Here is a 21,276-nt window from a genome sequence, read left to right on the forward strand (position 1 = left end):
CTATAGGTTTAAATATAACGAATCTATCGTGTTTAATAGACCATTTAGCAAACGGATGATACAACGTTTAAGATTTGAAAAGAATGAACATTCGATTTTTTTTGGATTTTTTTTTTCAAATAGCCCATATGTTTGAAAAGATAACCTTCGAATGGAAACATTATTTAACACTTATTATATCGGACATGATGTCTTCTATATTTTTTTTTTAGGCCTACATTTTTTTGTTATCGTTTAAAGAGCAGATCTTTATCGTCAGACCTATACTGGCATGAGAACAGGCACGCCTAAAAGACCATTATAACCAAACCTCGAGCAGCTGAAAAATCACACCAACAAAATAACGAAGAAGTAGTTCAACTCAAACACTTCTTATGAAAGGCATACAATTCTAAAGGCATTTAGGACCTACTTGACAACAACATCGTTTTTTAAAAATATATATCATTTAAAAAATGTGTCACATTTTGCGAAACACAAAAAATACGGACATAACGATAATAAACAGAAAACAACAACACAAAGCATCAGTTAAATATCTAAACCAAATAGAGTAGGCGATTCAAATAATTCAACGTACCTGAAGGTTAAAATTACTCCAATCCAAAAACTCAAGATTTATGTTGCGCAGAGCACCTGTCTGTTTATCTTCAAACATGCCAAGAGAGTGACCCTCCATAAACAAACAGCAACAACAAAAAACTGAGATATCGACCGACTTTACAGTATGATAACAGCAGTTGGAGATGTTTGACTTTTCGGAGAAATAGAATTAACTGCGATGACACTAGAGGAAAACTGATTTGCATGCTGTTCAGGGAAGTGTGAGGTTTGCTGAGGGAGAACAAGGAGGAGGTGAAGCGTTTTTTGAGCTGGGAGAAGAGAGGCGGTAGCGCGGTTTGGGCACACATAAGCGGGAAAGCTTTTAAACTGGATTATGTGGAATGTTATTACATTGTCCACTTCATACCCTAACATTCAAATGTGTGAGATAAAACATTACCACCTTACTATAACATGATTATTGATGAAATAATAAAATATGATGATATTAGAAAAATATAGGCCTAGCCTATCAAAATTTACCAAATCTTTTCACCTATACAAAATGCAAGATCCTAAGGTGATGAGGCTGTAATAAAAACATAAGTATAAATTGTTGCCTCGTTTGCCACAGGCGCACATACTCCTACATGCACAGCACGCAGAAAATATAAAACACACTAGTGAACTACAGCTCCCAGAAGGCAATACACTGCAGACGCGTGCTGATTGGACAGCAACTGCATGTCGTCATCGTCCCACACAAACAAACTAGCAACAGTTGGATTGATAGCCTGTGCACCGAAGTCAATTATGCCAAGAAAAAAACTATGTTAATCTTCTCTTGGGACTTTTCGCGGCTCTCATATGATATACAAAAGCAGGGAAACTGCCATTAGCGGTAAGTGTTCCATTGAGGATGAAATAAATTAAGGTTAGCTACCTGCTAAGTTGCTCGTAGTGATGCTAACGTCAGTAAATGGTGAAGTGACAACTAAGAGCTAACTAGTAAGCTAGTGTTCGTCTCTCTATTTGTGCCGTAGACCTTATTTCAAATATATCGATAGCTAAACTATCAAATGGCAATGAAGATGCGAAAAAGACTTGGTTTATGTGTGGCCCTTGTTTTTGTTTAGCTACTACTTTTATTGCGAGCCAGCTAGCATCGATAACTACCTGCGGCTAATTTCTCTCTGCAGTGTATGTGTCTTGAAACGGACTTTCTCAGATTTCTGTCTTTTATGCAGTGCTTTCCTTTTATAATGCATGTTCTTGCAAGAGAAAAAAAAACTATAACTAATGTGTAAGCACTGTGTGATTGAACACAGCGTATTTATGTATTAGTCTTATAGCGCCGTCAAGTGTTACATGTAAGCAATTACACCACGTGACTCGGAGCAGTCAAACCAGTGATAACCGTTTTTATGAACGTTTTTATTGGGCTTAAAAAAACAATCTCGTGATAACGTGTTTTCTTTTTCAATTTTCAAAGCAGCCGTGATTGTAAGATGAATTTCTCTGAGGTTTTCAAGCAATCCAACCAACTCTGTAAAGTTTCCCCAGATGGGAAATATTTGGTAAGTGGTTTAGTTTGAAGAAAGTTACATTTGTTCATTTGATTTCTTTGTTATGTGTTGTGCATTTCAGTAGGACATAAAACGAATTCCCCTAGTTAGATTGCTAGCTATACTGAAGTGTGTTTGAAGTCCTCTCTCTGATTTGTCTCTTTGGCTATACCTGTTAGGCTACCTGTGTGCAGTACAGGCTGGTGGTGCGAGATGTGGGGACCCTGCAGATCCTGCAACTCTACACCTGCCTGGACCAGATTTCCCACATGGACTGGTCTTCTGACTCTCTCTTTATTCTCTGTGCTATGTACAAGAGGGGACTGGTACAGGTAAGCTATCAGTAGAGGACGGTAATGTGATTTGTGATTCAACATCTTTTGTGAATACTTGTAGTTATGTACTCAAGGTAGACAACCTTACTCTCAGATAGCAAAACACTATCTTCCTAATGATTTTTGGATCGCTCAAAATGTTTTAAAAGACTTGTGGCAGACATATTCAAATGTTCGTTGTCATATACATGTAAAGCTAAAGCAACATTTTAGAGACAAAGAAGAGAAAGAATAGAAAAGTTTTGTTTTTGACAAATATCTTGAATCATAATTGAGATATTTTATATTGCTTGATTTGTGACTGTATTGCTTTGAAAAACTAGCGATAACGCTTATAATGCCAATAATTGACTACATCCTGTGTCAACAAAACGTTTAAATAGTCACACTGTACTGAGATCTGTTTTTAAAAAAAAAGGTATAATAAGATGTACATGACTCATGAAGTTGTTTCAACAGTGATTCTTATCATTGTATTTTCTATTCCTGGATACAAACCAATATGTAGATTGATAAACCATACTGTTTATGTCTCTTCAGACTTTACTCTCACGTATACCAAGGCCTTTTATCTTTTTGAAGGCTCAAAAAAATGCCCATATTTATTTGAAGTTGCACCCTTATTGGCAGGAACAAATTCTTATGATCACTGTTTGTCTCTTTTAAAGAGCTGCATTAGTTAAAAAGAAGCTTTGCATGCAACAGTAATGCCAGTTTCCTGAGCATCCCAGGGCAAGTAGCTCACCTTTGAAGGGGTATCCAGCGCCAGTCTTTCATGGTGTCTGAATTTCAAGTGTTTCTTATTGTTTGAAATCAAGTTTAGTGAACTGCCGGATGTGTGTCAGGGATGTCATCAGTGATGGTTGAACGCCGTCCTTCTGTCACTCTCTATCTTTCTCTTCAGGTGTGGTCGCTGGAACAGCCGGACTGGCACTGTAAGATTGATGAAGGCTCAATAGGACTAGTCTCCTCGCGCTGGAGTCCAGATGGACGTCACATTCTCAACACGACTGAGTTCCATGTAAGTGTGAAGTTTGTGCGTGCATGGGTGCGTGCATTCATGCCCACGGAAGTGTGTTTATACATATGCTTGTCTGGTTTCAACTGTTGCTGGCCCGCAAGGAAGGGGGACCTGAAAATAGCCAGACACCAGAGCTTGTCTTGACCGCCCCTACACCCCCCACCTGCTGCATGTATTCAGCCTGATTTCATAGTTCCCCTCCTGTTAGCGTCCTGTCATACACGGGTCTCAAGTACCTCTGGAACATGGGTGCAATGTGTATGATCCCTTCCAATGTAGGTCTGGTATTTTCGTTGGCAGCAAATCCATTTAATGATGTACTAAGTTCAGCAACAATAGGAAAAAACACAAAAGACACCCAAACCAAAAAGCAGTGATTTATATGGATGAAAGCATGCAGTCATAAGTCAGTGAACATTTTTATTTCAATTTCATTTTAATGCAAGCTTTAGCCGGCAAAATAGGGTTCTGCAGTGGCAAATTTGAAGATGAACCAGACTTGACCGGAACTGGACCTCATGTCAGTGCCCTGTCAATGAATCAATGACTATGTTGCAGCAGACCTGTTTGAAGCTGATGCCTATGTTATAGAGTTTATAAAAATCTGGTATTCCATACTGCAATTAATGTGCGATAACAGCCATGACGGCCAGTACAGAGGCATGGGCATGGAAAGAATTATCTGGGTTTAGGTGCCTCTGAACTGTATCATTTGAGAATTTAGAAAACGCTTCAACAAAAACAGATACAGATACATGTGATATGAGTATATTATGGTTTTGCAACGTATAAATGATTGTAGTCAAATAGCAAGACAAACCTTGAGGAACACCAGCTGCAAGAGTTAGATGCGTTTGGCAGTAATGCATGATACATTTCAAGTATTGTCCAGTTTTGATTTCCATAATAATACAGGGCATTCTTGGGGGACATTATTTAATTCCATATAAAATGTTGAATAGTAAAACAAAGGTACCTAATTTCCACTGGAAACATTTAATGGAATTACTTTTGTTTGTTATTTAAATAACATTTCAAATCACTTCATAGTAAGCATGTGTTGTTAGGGGTGACAAGCTATAGCAGCTACCTTCGGGTAATTTGTAATATGATTGGGGCACCATGGAGGGCCAGTGTCAATCATGCTGAACCTGACTCCAGGATTCATTTGACAGGTGTTGTGTGTCTGGGTCTGCAGAAGGGTGCAGGGAGTGCAAGTGTCTGTGGCATGTCTGCTTTGTGTCTGTCTGCATCTTTAACAACAACAAAAGAGGGTATGGAATAAGCATAGCACTTTGTTCCTCATGTCTTAGAAAATGTAACTTGATCTGCAGGCATCTTTGAGCACATGAAGCTCAAATAATCAATATCAAAATCCCTCCATATCATTACTCTTGTTCAAGATCTCTGATAAAACATTGTATGTTCATTTTATGTCATCCCTGACATACAATGTTGTGAACATGTTATCCATGCTTCATTCTTGTCATGGCAACATGTTTTATAAATCATTAATGTGTATTGTTTACTGACGACAAGCTCGTCATGGTAACCCATGGCAAAGCATCCTCTCTCCTGTGCTGTTGTGTATAAAAAATGTGTATTGCCCTCTGCCCTTATTACTCGACCAAATGTTAGCAGGAAGTTAAGTACTGTAGTTACTAAGCATCCTTTTGTAATTGAGGTTATAACAACAATTTAACCGAGGCAAAATTGGCACCGGATGCCACATTTCCAAGGGGCCCACTGAACTTACCTTCACCTCAGCCCAACATTTCATTAAGGCTGTGCCAGACGGATGTTCGTGTCAGGTTTGAATTTCAGCCCCACTCATAAACAGCCAGCTATATTAACTTGTTTAGGGACAGCTGCCTGTGGTGTGGATCGTGCCACTGTGTGTATGTGTGTGTTGGTTGTGTGTGTGTTTGTCTGTCTGTGTCATTAAATCTGCTTAGCTAGCTGTGTGTGTGTCAGGCTATCTGCTTGTAGCTGTTACAATATCTGTTTTCTTTTTAGATCCAAATATAAAACCCCACAATCATTTATTTAGCACACAGCTGACATTGTAACAGCACTCGGAAGACAAAGCATATTGTGTCTGTAGTACTAACATGGATCACAATGGCAGCCTTACACATACTACAGCTAAGCACTTCTTTGCCAGTGAGTTAGAAATACGGTTGATCTTTCAAGTAGAACTATGTTTTTGGAGGCAGACGTGTTAAAAAGCACCAGTTGTTTTGAAGTATGGGATGGCGCCATGTCACAGATTTAATAGATCAATAGTCTCATTGCTGAAATCTAGCCTAGGTATCGCGCGTGTCTCCTAGTTGAATTCCCGTCATTTATCTTGGGAGCTCACAAAATGCCACTCACACATCCATGTTAATCCTCCTTTACCAGCTGAGGGGTGATAAACTGCGAGTGGAAAAAACTGCAGCCAAGGACATCATTAAACATCTCTAATGGTTTTTACATTGTAGGGATCAGATTAGCCATAGCATTCTTGGCCAGTACTGCTTGAGCCTTGCTAACGTGTAGCATTGTTGGCAACCGTGCAGCTGGACCAAACTGCAAACGTATGCAGCTGCTGCGCTGCTACACGGGACAATAGCTCTGCCATACCTATATGTGAGCTGCTATGGGCTCCAGTTCCTTGGTAGAATCATGAGGCTGTAACAGGAGAAATAGGCTATATAAGTTGGAGATGGCTTCCTATGAGGAATGCCTGCAGTCTAATCCTCTGCTGACAGATAGGCCTATACGGCATCAAATGCAATCGCCCATTCTCTAGCACTCGTAGAAGCGCGCAACAAGAATGGCTGACACAAAGGTTTATTCCAGTTGGCTGTCACTAACTCTGGTCTACAATATATCATAGTCGCCCACAGCCTGTCCTGTTGGAAAAAGTTCCCCAACTCTGTGTTTATCTGGTGATGTATACGTGCTAATAGATACTAAGTGGATGTGATGGTAGATATTGGCTAAATGTTTTCCTTTTGGCAGTTCCTTAAGAAGATTGTCTTGTCATAAAACTGTACAACAATTCACTTATTATGTATATCATATCCTGCTTTATATATACATATTTTTGATAGTGTTTACTTGTCTGACAATTTATAGATTTTTTTTATCTTCATAGTCAACAGTATATATGTCTTTTCTCTAATGCCAGTTTATTTTTATTTCTACTTCTTCTTTGAGTTGTCTACACTTCAGCATTGTTTATTTCATCTTTTTATTTCTAATTACTTTCTATGTCTGTTATTGTATTATGCTGCTGCAACACACAAAAAAATAAAATAATCCCAATTTGGGATTAATAAAGTAATTCTTATCTTATTTATTTTATCTTATCTTATAACATGTCAAAGGAATTACAGCCACAAACAACTTTGCTATAGCCATATTTTATATATATATATATATATATATAAACATACACCGTACACTTAATTTCCTTTTATAGTAAAACCTTCACAACCACATCATTTGGTCCATATGTAAAGGAACGTTAGGAAGCATCTCCTATGAGCAGGCCTCGGACATGCAGTGATCGAAACCATATTAAAATGTGCTTATCAGTTACTTATCAGTTACGCTAACCCCAGACGTTAATTTTTCCAGCAGCTGTTATTGCGGAGTTTTGCCTTTTCACACCACCCTCTTCCTTACCCCCATCCCTGAGCTGTAGCTCACATTGGTGAGGATACTCCATCTTAAGTGTAGCTTTACTAGCTTAGGATCTTATTGCTGACCACCCCACATGGAAAAGCATTTCCCACCTATTTTCTTCATGCTACCCTTCCTCCAGCCAGTTTAAAGTTACACTGCCTTTTTGGTCTTGGTCTCCCCGCACCCCCCTGTGCTGGGTTCAAGGCATCTAAGATGTGTAAGTCTGTTTTTGTTTGAGTGATGTTGACATTGGTTGCCATGGCACCATGTCTGAGGGGATGTCCAGGAATCGTGCAGTGAGGTGTTATTACAGATACCACACAGCTGGATGTCCTGACCAAACAGGAGGGGTCGACACTTCAGCCCAGTTGGGGGACAGACTGGGCCCAGTTCAAATGTTGGTCTGGACACTATGATGAAAGCCTTGCCACTTTAGTGGATTTAGCTCTGAACATTCGCTAATGCAAAATACAGCATTAAGGGTATTCCCAATCATCTATTGCAGTTGTTTATATCTGTGTGCATGGTTCTCTGCAGAATATCTAACTGCGATAGTGCTGACAATTGCAAAAATGTTTTATTGTTCTGTTACAAGCTTGAGTTGCTTAAGAATAAACAATACTTACTGACAGCGTATGGTGTCTGTGAATGAGTACCAACGTTGGTTTTCAAATTAATCAATATAATTATATTTTCTATTTTTTTATTTAACCTGTAATTTGTCATTTCTGTCGAGGCGACTTGTTTTCTTGAACATTCAACATTCTTGAACATTCAAAGCACACAGAGCTTACTGTACCCACATTATATTTACTTACTGTAGGCTTTAAGGGAAGGCTTGAGTGCCATGCATTTAATACACTCAGTGTTGTGCTTGCATGGCCTTCATATTTAGATTTTTTGTTATGACTAGGAGTGGACAAATCAAAACAAATCTTTGTGTTGTAGCATCAGGACAAAACACTTAACTATTAAACTGTACAGGTGTGTCAATCTCCAAAATTGTCTCACCAAAGTGTGACTGTAGAACATGAATGCAGATGTCTACTCTGTGCCGTGCATGTGTATGTAAATGTAAAGCAATTATGGACTGGCACTCTTCTCCCCACAGTGTTTATGTAAACACTGTGGGGTTGCAGCTTTCTCTGTGAACACCTTAACACCAATGCAGCTGTACACAAGTACAGACCATAGTTTCTCTAGCAGTGTCTCAAAGGCTGTCATGTGCTCCTTGTTTCTTGAAGGGCAAGATACCACACATCGTACCGGTCCTTGAGTTAAAATATGCTGCACTTTTGGCTGAGTGCCAACAGCCTGTGTTGGCGTCACTCCTGTTGAAGTGAGACTGGTGGGTATTTGAGTGACTGCTTTCAAAACTGAGCATTAACACATGTGGCCTCTTTGTTATGCCGACTTGTAGCCGGATAGTTGTTCTTTGGCACTGCTTTCATTTGAGGGAATGTACACAACCTGCTGGCTATTCAACTACTTGTTAATTTGTCACACGTGTCTAACATTACATCAATGGACTGGTCATGATGTCCTGTTGCCAAGCTGTTGATTTGGATCTGTCAATTTAATGGGTGCTATAGTCCTAATTTAAAAAGAAGGCCTATAATATCCTTCAATCCCTCTCAGTCACTGCAGACATATGGGTTCTCTACAGGGACAACCGTCTAACGGTGGTTGGGTTCCCTGTCAGTGTCTCATTGCCCTCACAAAGCGGTACCGTAGACCTCTTCAAAGACACAAGGCACCGTTCTGTTCACAGCTGTTGAAGGTCATGATGGGCCTTGCTGGCTGTAGTCTGTTCCCAGCTGATAGACAGGTATTTGAGTGTAGAGGAGCACTTAGAGGCCCCGTTAGGCTAGTGGCCTGGTTGATTGAGCTCCTACGAGGTCGCAGTTGATGCCCAGTCACCTTGAAGAACACTTTTTAGATCCGTTTTTATTAAGATTGTGTTAAGGGTTTTCCCCTGGAGGTCTCTAGGGTTTTCTTGTTCAAATAGTAATGCAGTTTTTTTTTCAGTGATGCCTGTAAAGCCTCCATTTGCCTCCCCGTCCCTAATCCAAAATGTTTACTTACATGTTAGGCATGAATTGCTGATATTTTAACCTATCACTGTTGAAGTCGACTGGAAAGTAACAGAAAATGACATGATACAAATCAGTTTGTGTAATGCCCAAAACATTTTTCAGTTTATCCACTAGAGAGCAGTGAAAGGTTCTTTTTAAACTAGACAATTGTCCCACTCATTGTGCACTCATTTTTCACAATTAACGGATCCTTGTTGTTTGTTGTTTATGTGTGTATGTTACAATGCTAATATTATCTGATATATTGGTATTATAATTTCTTTAAACTCTCAATCATCATTGTATATATCATCACACACTCACTTGTCAATGTATTTATGCTCTTTTTGCCGCTGGACAGCATGATGTGCTTGTCATACTTTCACTTATGAAGTAATCCACAGTGCTTTTTCCCTTTTTCCCTCTGGTGCCTTGACAGCTGAGAGTCACCGTCTGGTCCCTCTGCACCAAAGCTGTGTCTTACATCAAGTATCCCAAAGCATGCCAGAAGGGTCAGTATGAGCATGATATCGTTTTATTTATTTTCTCATGGCTTATGAGTGTATGTGCATTACCAGGAGTACCTGAGGGCAGGGCCCGTGCTCCGAGTATCTCAGCATGCCCCATGAATCACATGCCGTCCTTTACCTTGTGGCGCGACCCTGGATAGGAGGCCAAATTCTGGTCCTCTTTGCTGACAGCTGTGCCCCTCCTCAGTAAATGGGGCATGCTCTTCATAACAGGCCTGTCAGCAGCTTGAGGAAAAATGATTGTCCGTGACTCTCCCCATTTTTCTGCATGCAAGTCCCTCTGCAACCCATGTATCCTCTAAACCCTCATCTCAATAATATGGCTATCATAGACCAGATGATGCCAAAGTGTCTTAATTAGACCATTAGATAAAATAAACATGGAGACATGAGGTGAACTTTTCAGTTATCAGAGTAGATAAGTGACTTTCAACTCAATAGATGGTTTTATTGTGTCTTTGTGTTGAATAAATTCAGCACAAATAAAATGTGAAAACTAGAATGGTTGTTTTTTGATGTCCTTTTATAGAGCTGTACTTGAGTAGCTTGTACAGTGTAAGAGTTCAACTTAACTAAATGTCTTTCTAGGTTAATTGGTGTGTATGTTTTTAACGTATTGTGTTTTTGAGTTAAACTTGTCTGTTGCGGTGTCATTGGAAGATGTTATCATACTTTTAAATAGTTTAATTGCAGCTTTCTCCCATCATCTTTCACCCATAGGTATTGATTTCAGCAGAGATGGCTGCTACATGGCCTTGGCTGAACGCCGTGACTGCAAGGACTTTGTCAGCGTATTTGTGTGTGACGACTGGCATTTACTCAGGGTAACATTCAAATTGTGTATTTTATGACCAGGATTATACATTTGAAATCTAAGTAAGCATGAGTGAAATAAATCAAAATGTAGGTGACCTAAAAGACATGCAGTTTCCTCATGTGACCGTAGGAATATAACTCTGTAAAGCATCGGAAGAAGGACTTTATTTGCCCAACGTTAACAAGAAGCTGATCTTAAACATGATTTGCATTAAAGTAATCTCTGCTTATTCATTATTTCAAACTGTATGTGGTGCATGTGTTTTTGTCCGTAAATGAGTTTGATGTAACTGAACTCTCTCATAGCATTTTGAGACTGAGACTCAGGACCTGGCTGGGTTGGAGTGGTCTCCGAATGGCTGTGTGCTGGCAGTGTGGGATAGCTGTCTGGAGGTGAGCTGTTTGCTTTAAACACATAAGATTTCACAATAGGATATGTCAGAATAACTCCTGCTATATTTGTTGAGCAGGTACTTAATGTTTCACATAAGGAATCTGAAGCTGCTGGCTAAAAAACAGTCTATTGAGAGTTGAAACCCAAATACACATACAAGAGACTTTAAGTTTGACTTTTCAGGCATTCTTAACTTGTTTGACATTATATATCATGAATAAATAAGATCATCTTAGATAATAAATAGCATGAGAAGTAGCTGGTGAGAAAGTGCACACTAGATCAGGACAAGAAACTGAAGAAATAGGAAACTATACTGTGAGTAAAACATAATCTGTATAAAAGAGACTAGTTAGATGGCAGAAGTGACACCCTAAATCTCCCACACAGCATTTGAAATACTTTGAAGAGCACCTATTGATAAAGCTGACCTCTGTTGAAGATGTTGCTCAATCTAGTACAACACTGTAATATACAGTGGGGCAAAAAAGTATTTAGTCAGCCACCAATTGTGCAAGTTCTCCAATTTAAAAAGATGAGAGAGGCCTGTAATTGTTATCATAGGTATACCTCAACTATGAGAGACAGAATGAGAAAATAAAATCCAGGAAATCACATTGTAGGATTTTTAAAGAATTTATTTTCAAATGATTGTGGAAAATAAGTATTTGGTCAATAACAAAAGTTCATCTCAATACTTTGTTATATACCCTTTGTTGGCAATGACAGAGGTCAAACGTTTTCTGTAAGTCTTCACAAGGTTTTCACACACTGTTGCTGGTATTTTGGCCCATTCCTCCATGCAGATCTCCTCTAAAGCAGTGATGTTTTGGGGCTGTCGCTGGGCAACACAGACTTTCAACTCCCTCCAAAGATTTCATATTGGGTTGAGATCTGGAGACTGGCTAGGCCACTCCAGGACCTTGAAATGCTTCTTACGAAGCCACTCCTTCGTTGCCCTGGCGGTGTGTTTGGGATCATTGTCATGCTGAAAGACTCAGCCATGCTTCATCTTCAGTGCCCTTGCTGATGGAAGAGGTTTTCACTCAAAATCTCACGATACATGGCCCCATTCAGTCTTTCCTTTACACGGATCAGTCGTCCTGGTCCCTTTGCAGAAAAACAGCCCCAAAGCATGATGTTTCCACCCCCATGCTTCACAGTAGGTTTGGTGTTCTTTGGATGCAACTCTGCATTCTTTCTCCTCCAAACACGACGAGTTGAGTTTTTACCAAAAAGTTCTGTTTTGGTTTCATCTGACCATATGACATTCTCCCAATCCTCTTCTGGATCATCCAAATGCCCTCTAGCAAACTTCAGACGGGCCTGGACATGTACTGGCTTAAGCAGGGGGACACGTCTGGAACTGCAGGATTTAAGTCCCTGGCGGCGTAGTGTGTTACTGATGGTAGCCTCTGTTACTTTGGTCCCAGCTCTCTGCAGGTCATTCACTAGGTCCCCCCCGTGTGGTTCTGGGATTTTTGCTCATCGTTCTTGTGATCATTTCGACCCCACGGGGTGAGATCTTGCGTGGAGCCCCAGATCGAGGGAGATTAGCAGTGGTCTTGTATGTCTTCCATTTTATAATAATTGCTCCCACAGGTGATTTCTTCACACCAAGCTGCTTACCTATTGCAGATTCAGTTTTCCCAGCCTGGTGCAGGTCTACAATTTTGTCTCTGGTCTCCTTTGACAGCTCTTTGGTCTTGGCCATAGTGGAGTTTGGAGTATGACTGTGTGAGGTTGTGGACAGGTGTCTTTTATACTGATAACGAGTTCAAAAAGGTGCCATTAATACAGGTAACGAGTGGAGGACAGAGGAGCCTCTTAAAGAAGAAGTTACAGGTCTGTGAGAGCCAGAAATCTTGCTTGTTTGTAGGTGACCAAATACTTATTTTACCGAGGAATTTACCAATTAATTCATTAAAAATCCTACAATGTGATTTCCTGGATTGTTTCCCCCATTCTGTCTCTCATAGTTGAAGTGTACCTATGATGAAAATTACAGGCCTCTCTCATCTTTTTAAATGGGAGAACTTGCACAATTGGTGGCTGACTAAATACTTTTTTGCCCCACTGTAAATGTGTGTTTTATTTTTTTGGGCTCTTTATTTTCAAAGTATATTCGGGCAGGAGGGGAGATAAATTGAAAGTAATATTGTCTGCTTTTTTCCTCTCCACAGTACAAGGTGTTGCTGTATTCCTTGGATGGCCGGTTGCTGTCAACCTACAGTGCCTATGAGTGGTCACTGGGTGTCAAGTCTGTGACCTGGAGCCCCAGCAGCCAGTTCCTTGCCATTGGCAGCTATGATGAGAAAGTATGGAAGCCCTCTTGATGGGTGATAACATTGAGAAATAAGATTATAGCTTGACACAACATAACAGGTTAAAAGCCATGTGTTTGTAAAAGTCCTCCACTGAGTTGTCATCGCAACAAGATAGTATATTATTACACTAATTTCTCTTCATTGTCGAAACCTGGTACCATATGATTACTTACAATGCAGCCTGACCACAGACAGCTCCGTCAGAGATGTGTGTGTTATGTTGGTAGCAGTTAATTTAGCCTCCTGGGATGTACAAGGCCATACACGCCTATTGAGCTCACTTTGTTCTTACAAACTGAAGTCCCATACTAAGCTGAATCAGATTTTGCACAGTTCCATATTTGGCCACAAAAAGCGTTACAAGTTATAGATTTTTTCAGATACAGTATGTAGACCTAAAAACAGACGTTGGTGTGTAAAATTGGTTATTTATTTTGTAAAAAGAATGATACGAGCTTTAAGTAAAAATCTAAGGTCTTTTCTTTCCCTCTCTTTGGCAGCACTTATACAATGTAAAGATAAGTGTGATTTTGGATCTCACTTGCTGCTTGTAATTTCTCCTAAAGTGAAATCTGTTGTAATGGTATTCATCAAGATTATTACTTAAAACTTGTAAAACTGTATTTCACTGGACAATGATATGCTGATTTCTCAGAGAACAGTTAATGACGGTACTTCATTTCCCTCATGTCAGGTGCGCATCCTCAACCATATCACATGGAAGAAAATCACACAGTTTGAGCATCCAGCAACCATCAGCAACACAAAAGCAGTGAGTATTTTCCCATCCTTCATGATGAGCCTTGCAGGCGTTGCAGTTTAGTTGTTAACTGTTTGTTGTGTTTCAAGGTTGTGTATAAGGAAGTGGTGAAAAGGCCAGCTGTTGGCAGTGATGACCTATCGCTACACAACATCACAATCGGCACCACCCTCTTCAACACACAGAGCAAATGTATGTCAGCTTTTGGATAAAAAAACATTCTATCAGCAATATTTGAATAAAACTACTGAGCTCGGTAAGCAGACTTTGTTTAATCACAAACTCTCATTTGTTTTGGTCTCCACTCCAGACGAGATCTGCCCAACGCCAGTCCAGCTTCCTGTAGTTAAACCAGACCCAGACCGAGCCAACCCTAAGATTGGTGTCTCCACTGTAGCGTTCAGCTCAGACAGTCGCTATCTAGCCACCAAAAACGGTAAGGCTCTTCACTCTTATTTTTTACCATCATTGTATTATATATAAAGTAGAATGGTACACAGGGAGCAACACTCGCCAAAAGTGCATGATCATTCTTTCCGAGTTGGGAATTGTTCTTTCGACAACATTTGAATCAGTTTTCTCCCAGGTTTAAGAATTTGATAAATCTTTATTTATGCCCCTAGGGGGGAATTCAGTTTTCACTGTTTTTATCTAGGCCTACATACATTATCCTCACAGTACACAGGTAGGTGCAAACATGTACATGCATCTTGAGAGGTGCCAGAGCGAAGAGATTGCCATCTCGCCAGCGCCAGGGAGGAGTTGGGGGTTCAGTGCCTTGCTCAAGGACACTTGACATCTCCAGCTACCAGTCCACACTCCGTATTTCTTTGGTCCGATCGGGACGTGAAGAGGCGACCCTTCAAAGCCCAAGTCCCTACAGACTGAGCCACTGCATGTAGTTCACATGAATGTTTTAATTTGATATAACATGAAGCAGCACACACACCCTGGCAGTTTTACTTTTGAGTTAATGTTCTGTTTTATTTCTTTATGATCTCAAAATCTGAATCAGAATAGTGAAGTGAAACATCATTTGTGTATGTGCTTTTTAATGTATTGGATTATTCATTGGCCCATGCTGAAACCTTTTTTAACCCTGTTTCAAAAAACATGTGGCAGAAAACAAGCTCCTTGCCGTAGGTTATAACAGTATTCATTTCTTTGATTGTAAACGCCGACTTTATTTGTGATGCAATATTAGTGACTCTTTGCTCTATACTGAGAGTGGCTCTGAGTTTGTTTCTTTGTTTTCCTGACCGCAGACAACATGGCCAACGTTGTCTGGGTGTGGGATATGCAGAAGATGAGCCTGGAGGCTGTGCTCGAGCAGACATCGGCCGTGCGCTGCTTGCAGTGGGACCCCCGACGCCCCCGACTGGCCGTCTGTACAGGAAACACCAAACTCTACCTCTGGTCCCCAGCGGGCTGCGTTTCTGTCCAAGTCCCCACTGAAGGTGAAGTCCTCAAAGAGATCAAAATGTCAAGCAGCTTGAATACAAAGCTTATGATGTTCTCAGATACAGAATAAAGCCGGTTACGTCTAATGTCCCCCTAATGTCCTGGAACTCATGTTATATGACATTGGTTTGAAGGCAAAGCTAAACAAATCTTTGGTATTTAATTTGTACTCTTTAGAACAACAAATTCAATTGTGCGTTTGTCTTTGTACAATGACAGTGACAAGTCCAATGTGTTTTTGTAATGATGCAGTACTATTTTCACCTTTTTATTGTGTTTATGAAAATTCATCATATTTGCCCTTCTCCATCTTGCCAGGTGGTTTCCAGGTCCAGTCACTAAACTGGCACTGCAGCGGAGACTCTCTGATCTTGCTCGGGAAGGAGCAGCTGTGTTTGTGCTACATGGACCACGACCAAGAGGACAAATAAAATTCACAAATACACAGGTCCAAGATTGACTGGATTACAGTTCCTGCCGGGAATCTGTTAAGGTGATGGCAAAAAGACTCCTTCTTGCACATGTCGTGCTATAGCTTCTCGACAAGTTTCAAGGGCCCTCAGTGCAGGTTACTGGGATACTCCTTTTCTTGTCAAGTTAAAAATAAAAGGAAAACCTGGCATGACATTCCTCCTGAGAGCATAGAATGGACAAATATCACTTTTTGAATGACCAAATGCATACAGAAGCACTAGTTCCAAACACTGTGAGAAGATAGTGGTTTACATAGTTTTATAGATTTCACTGTACATTTAGTTGTAAGTATTTTGTATTTCTTCTACTTTGAAATTGTTTAATTATTTTCAATAAACGTGTCATAAATAATGCAGTTTAAGGCCCGTTATTGAAATGTGTGGATCAATTTTTGTTTACCATTTATACCCAGGCACTAAACATCCAGTATGTAGACCATATTACTTGACATTAAGGAATCAACTATCTGATGTGTTATTTATAAAGCTTGAATGTTGAGCCATTTTTTACTTGGTTAACATGCAGGCATTTTCTTTCTCCATTTTCAAAGCTGAATGTCATTCTTGTGCTACAAATATTTAAACCAAAATGTAAGCCTTCACATTTTTGTAATAATCTTTAAATGAAATACTTCAGAAATGGCAATGACATATTTATTTTCTAGAGGCATCAAAATAACAACATAAATAAAACTAAATTATTATTTACAAAGCCATGTAGAATATTCCTTTAAAAAAAAAAACATATTTCATGCAAACCCAACGTGCAGGGAACATGCAGAGGTAAAGACCAGAAAAGGCATTTTTAGACACAATTATTCACTTGCGTTGTGGAACATGAAAATATGGCCTGTAACTGTTGGTGGCACAACAATATATTATAGGTGAGTACAGGGAAAATAATCCTGTTATCCTATCCATAAGATACATACAGCATGTTGTTAATGGACTGATGCAAAGTTTTGTATGCACGTATTTGACTTTGTAACCGAACCATTATTCCACTGCACAGTTCAGTGCCACTTAGTGCTAATTTGCCTAAAACCAATGCAAGATGTTTAAGTTAAATTACAAACAAACAAACAAACATAAAGACACGGTTTTCAAATTCAAGTTGCATAAAACATCTGTAAAATACAAGAACATTTTAGCTGTGTTAGCTAATGCAACTCTACAAGTAGAACATGAGTACCTGCTAGGGGCAGAGACATATTTAGGCAAATATAAGCATAGAGAGCAAAACATTGGCCAATAAGAGAGGAAGGTCACTGCAATAAAAGTATTATCTCAAGTTTCATCGACTTTGAAGAGTGTATTACAACTGTTATTTTCCCTACTCAACCCAGAGCCTTTATTTATAGCAGTGTAGATCCTGAAACAGTTTCCCCTTTAGTAACATTTATTAAATAATCACGTGAACTGATCATTCAACTTTAGCCATCGTTTGCTTTTCTATTCTGTAAAGCTACCCAATGCCCTTGTGATCTGAATAATGCAATCCTTGTTGTTTAAAAGCGAGGTTAAAGAAATCAAATCCTTACCCAAGAAATAACCTCTTGTTTGTTTGCATTTCTCTACCAAAATCTTAACTCCCCTTACGCTTTGAAAGTCTCTCAATTAGTGGTTAAACAAGAAGCAAAAGACTACAGTAAGCGGAAGAATTGATGCACGAACTATGTCCTTTCTCACAAATGTTTGTCACATGGACTGTGGGCCGCTAAAAACACGAAAAACAAAGACAGTCCATGCAGTGTTGCACATCATTTACCTACAGTAGGCTGACCTCTTGTCTGCAACACCTACTTGAGGGAGGTGTGGACTTCTCATGGGCTCAGCTTACACACAGTTTGAGTACTACACTGTCGTAAAGCTTCCCTCAGACAGGGCAGTGTAACACAGACACATGGGTTAAACTCTATTGTAATTTGGAGAAACTGTGACTTTTAGAAGCCGATCTTGCCCCTGGTTATGGAGTATCCCAACTTTGCCTCGTTATTGATGAAGGACATAATTCCCAGATAGGTCTCAATGAGTAAGGGTTTCTCCAGGATCAGGACACCGTTAGCCCGACCAGGGATGGGGTGCTCCTTGTGGGCTTTCTTCACTGCCTGCACCAGCTGGGTCCGGAAGTTGTCCAACTTGGCAAGAAAGAGAAAAAAGATCATGAAACCTCAACAACTCCTCCAAAAGCTCCCAGTCAATGAGTTTTTAATTGACATAGTATGCAACTTATATCTACACTTGGTGTCTAGCTTGAAAGCAACATATCATGGAGCGTCTCTAAACTGTGGTATTATGGATATAATTGAGCTTTTGAAGCTAACATATAGTGGCTTCATTTAATACATGTAGCAATTCTAATAACTGAAGGGGAGAGAATTAAGTCAATCACTCCAGAGCATTGCCCAAAGTACTGTTGTGGCCTTGCTAGTAAGAAAGAAAAGCAGTGGTCACCATTGTTTATCTTTTGAAATGTGCAGAATGTCAAGCTTTAAATTCTCAGATGTTTTTATTAGATGGTTACAAAAAAGTGCATTGCTGTTTTATTTAGATAAAAGGAATATACCTGGCAGAGAGAGGCCACTTTCTCATCGGCGTGCGCCATAGGGTGCTCAGCGAGGGTGGCGTAGGGCATTTCTGTAGACCAGGGGTTCCAGCGGTTTATGAATGAGGCCCGAGGACGTTTGTCCCACTGAACACGAATCCCGTAGCCTTCTCTCCTTTAAGAAAACACATCTGTGTAAGAGCAGTGGGATATGTGAGGATCACCCAGCTACTTGTAGCACTGGCTTACCAAGCTGTTTGAAAATAAATCCACTTTTTAAAAATCAGAAATCATACAGGATCTAATTTCAATGCTCTCTTCCATTTCTTTATATTAAAATTACCCCAAACTCTTTTTCATTCCAGTAAGTCATTTTGTTTACCTTTCCATAGATGATAAAACGTTCAAGCTTATGATTACAAAAAATACTATACTAATAATGATAATAATAATACATTGTATTTCTATAGCACACTTTAAAAACAACTACTACAACTACCAATTGCGATAACCTTTTAAGGATTCTCCATAGCACTTGGAAAAGCTGGAGTTCTTTTTAACACTGGCATAAATAACTTAAAAAATGTTCTGTTGGAAGACTGCTGGCATACTTGTTAAGGGATTTGGGTGGAAACTCGAACTCGCCCACTGAGATGGTGTCTACAGCGTTGAGAGAGATCCTGACGACCTGCTGACACAACAGGTTGAGGAAGTCGTACTTGCACACCAGCAGTGACCTGCACACACAACCAAAACATGTTAGTACCACCCTAATGTTATGTCATTTTACGTGGTATATTTTCTCAAATATTGGGTCAACAAAATATACTTTTTTACTTACCTATCAGTTATAAGCACAAGTCTTTCTTTCTCATTGTTCCAGTGGTCAATTCTGCAAAAGACCCACATACAATTGACAAATATTCCAACAGCGTTGTGACAGTTTTAGAACACAGTAAGAAACCTGGCCTAACGTTATTTGTCCTTGTTAGAGTCGCAAACAGTTAAAAATATAAAACTACAAGATGAGGAGGAAAAAAATAAATGGATGAGCAACTCGTGAGTTAAAATAAGCTACAAATCAAACAGCTCAGTTTTGACAATGTAATCTGTAGCTTTTAACAAATCTCCAGCTGATTCGTCTTTGAGCACGTGCACAGATAGACCTCAGAGGGGGCTTGAGCACCTGCCCTTTTGTACTCCTATTAGACATTTTTTAAACTGGGGTCTGACTATAGCGTGTGCAGTCTAACCGGCCTATGATGCTACAAGACCTGCATTGTGATCGTCTATGGCACTTTACCCTTTACTTGGTTTACATGTGTGCATTCAGAAAATGATTGATCATTAATTAACTGTCATGTGCAGTGCTTGAACAAACCTCAGTCATTGGTTTGTTTTAAATACATATATTTCAATACCTCTTTAACACTGTCACAAAAGTAGTAATTCCAGGGATATATTTATTGAATTAAAAATGTTTAACCAAATGTGTGCCCATTTATGAATTTGTGACCCTGGCCCTCTAACCCCCACTGAACGTGCCTGTTTATACATATTTTAAACGGAGGTGGAAGAAGAACTTTGATCTTGTACTTAAGTATAAGTACCAGAGTCTAGGAATACTCTTTTTACAAGCAAAAGTCCTGCATTTAAAATGTACTCAAGTAAAAGTATAAAAGTATTAGCATCAAAATATACTAAAAGTACCATTAGTAAAAGTACCTGATATGAAGATTGGCCTATTTCAGAATTATATTACATGTTTTGATTATAATTATTGATGCAAGTGTTTATCAAAGCTGGTAAATGTGCAGCTAGTTTTAATTCCTTTGAATGCTGCAGATGAGCTTGTACATGTACTCCAGGTGCAACTAAAGTCTAATTGTACTCAAGCTCATCCAAACAGAGTGCTGGGTACTTACTCGGCTAGCAGCCAGACGCTGAGCACCTCTCCATCCTCGGAAGGGAGTGCCACGGTCCTGATGTCGCTCACTGCCTGCTCAATGGTACCTGGCTGAGATCAGCGTCACACAACCGTCAGTTATCACCCATTCCTCCCTGTGATGTGCTGGTGCAGCTATTATACGCAGCGTGCTATGACGATGGTCGTGTTTGTTTACCTTTTAAGGGCAGTTTGTTATAGGGGCACACTGAAGAGACACACACACATCGCTGTTGGTGGCGATTAACTTACCCTAAACACGAAGTAGTCCTTCACTTTCGCTTGCATTGTGGGGTTCTGCACATGAAAAGGCGTCAGCGTCTGTAACGGGGGGCAGCAGGCCACGGAGGCTCCATACCTGAGGCTTCGTCCGGCCTCCGGCGGCGTGAAGGCAACCTCGACCCCCTCTTCGGTTTCTGCAGGGTGGAGGATCGCTGCACTCTCCGCCTCCACCGTGTCGTTCAAACGGAGCATCGTGCAACAGTCTCTGCTCCCTTACTAGGTGTGTCAAGTGTTAGATTAGACGGTGTCTTTCGGAAGATGAAGACTCGCCCATTGCGCACGAATAATGTTTTGATTGTGCTCGGAGGAAGTAGTGTCTTCTTGCCTCACTTCCCCCCCTTTAATTTCCTTCCTCTTAAAGAAACATAACGGGCTCATTACAGACGTGTTTAGAATAGATGGGCCCACTTACTCTATCACTTACTTCAACTATGGCTAAATAATGTTGGTTGGTTGTCATTTTTATTTTTTACACACCCATTTAACGTTAGTGTGTGATTTACATGTCTCCACATTTGAAACCCTCAGC

General features: G+C 40.0%; 2 protein-coding genes across 3 annotated transcripts; one reads left to right on the forward strand and one right to left on the reverse strand.

Moving 5' to 3' along the window:
- The first annotated feature begins 1,276 nt into the window (after nt 1-1,276).
- On the forward strand, nt 1,277-16,327 carry wrap73 (WD repeat containing, antisense to TP73). Of its 2 annotated transcripts, none has more exons than XM_063881321.1 (13): nt 1,277-1,444; nt 2,039-2,120; nt 2,288-2,440; nt 3,348-3,464; nt 9,654-9,726; nt 10,465-10,568; nt 10,867-10,953; nt 13,138-13,272; nt 13,976-14,053; nt 14,131-14,233; nt 14,352-14,477; nt 15,307-15,498; nt 15,821-16,327. In XM_063881321.1, exons 2-13 carry the CDS (start codon nt 2,052-2,054, stop codon nt 15,931-15,933), a joined length of 1,350 nt encoding a protein of 449 aa, XP_063737391.1. In that variant the 5' UTR covers nt 1,277-1,444; nt 2,039-2,051; the 3' UTR covers nt 15,934-16,327. The 2 variants fall into 2 exon arrangements, with proteins under 2 accessions (XP_063737391.1, XP_063737400.1); XM_063881330.1 differs by having other exon boundaries at nt 1,285-1,444; nt 2,036-2,120.
- A 285-nt stretch (nt 16,328-16,612) lies between these two features.
- tprg1l (tumor protein p63 regulated 1-like) lies at nt 16,613-21,075 on the reverse strand. The gene is made up of 6 exons (XM_063881343.1): nt 20,718-21,075; nt 20,446-20,537; nt 19,362-19,412; nt 19,132-19,257; nt 18,542-18,695; nt 16,613-18,113 (listed from the first exon to the last, which is right to left on the reverse strand). The coding sequence occupies exons 1-6, from the start codon at nt 20,937-20,939 to the stop codon at nt 17,919-17,921; spliced, it is 840 nt and encodes a 279-aa protein (XP_063737413.1). The 5' UTR covers nt 20,940-21,075; the 3' UTR covers nt 16,613-17,918.
- Nucleotides 21,076-21,276: the final 201 nt, after the last annotated feature.

The sequence above is a fragment of the Eleginops maclovinus genome, chromosome 1 (assembly GCF_036324505.1).
Source record: "Eleginops maclovinus isolate JMC-PN-2008 ecotype Puerto Natales chromosome 1, JC_Emac_rtc_rv5, whole genome shotgun sequence".
NCBI lineage: Eukaryota > Metazoa > Chordata > Actinopteri > Perciformes > Eleginopidae > Eleginops > Eleginops maclovinus.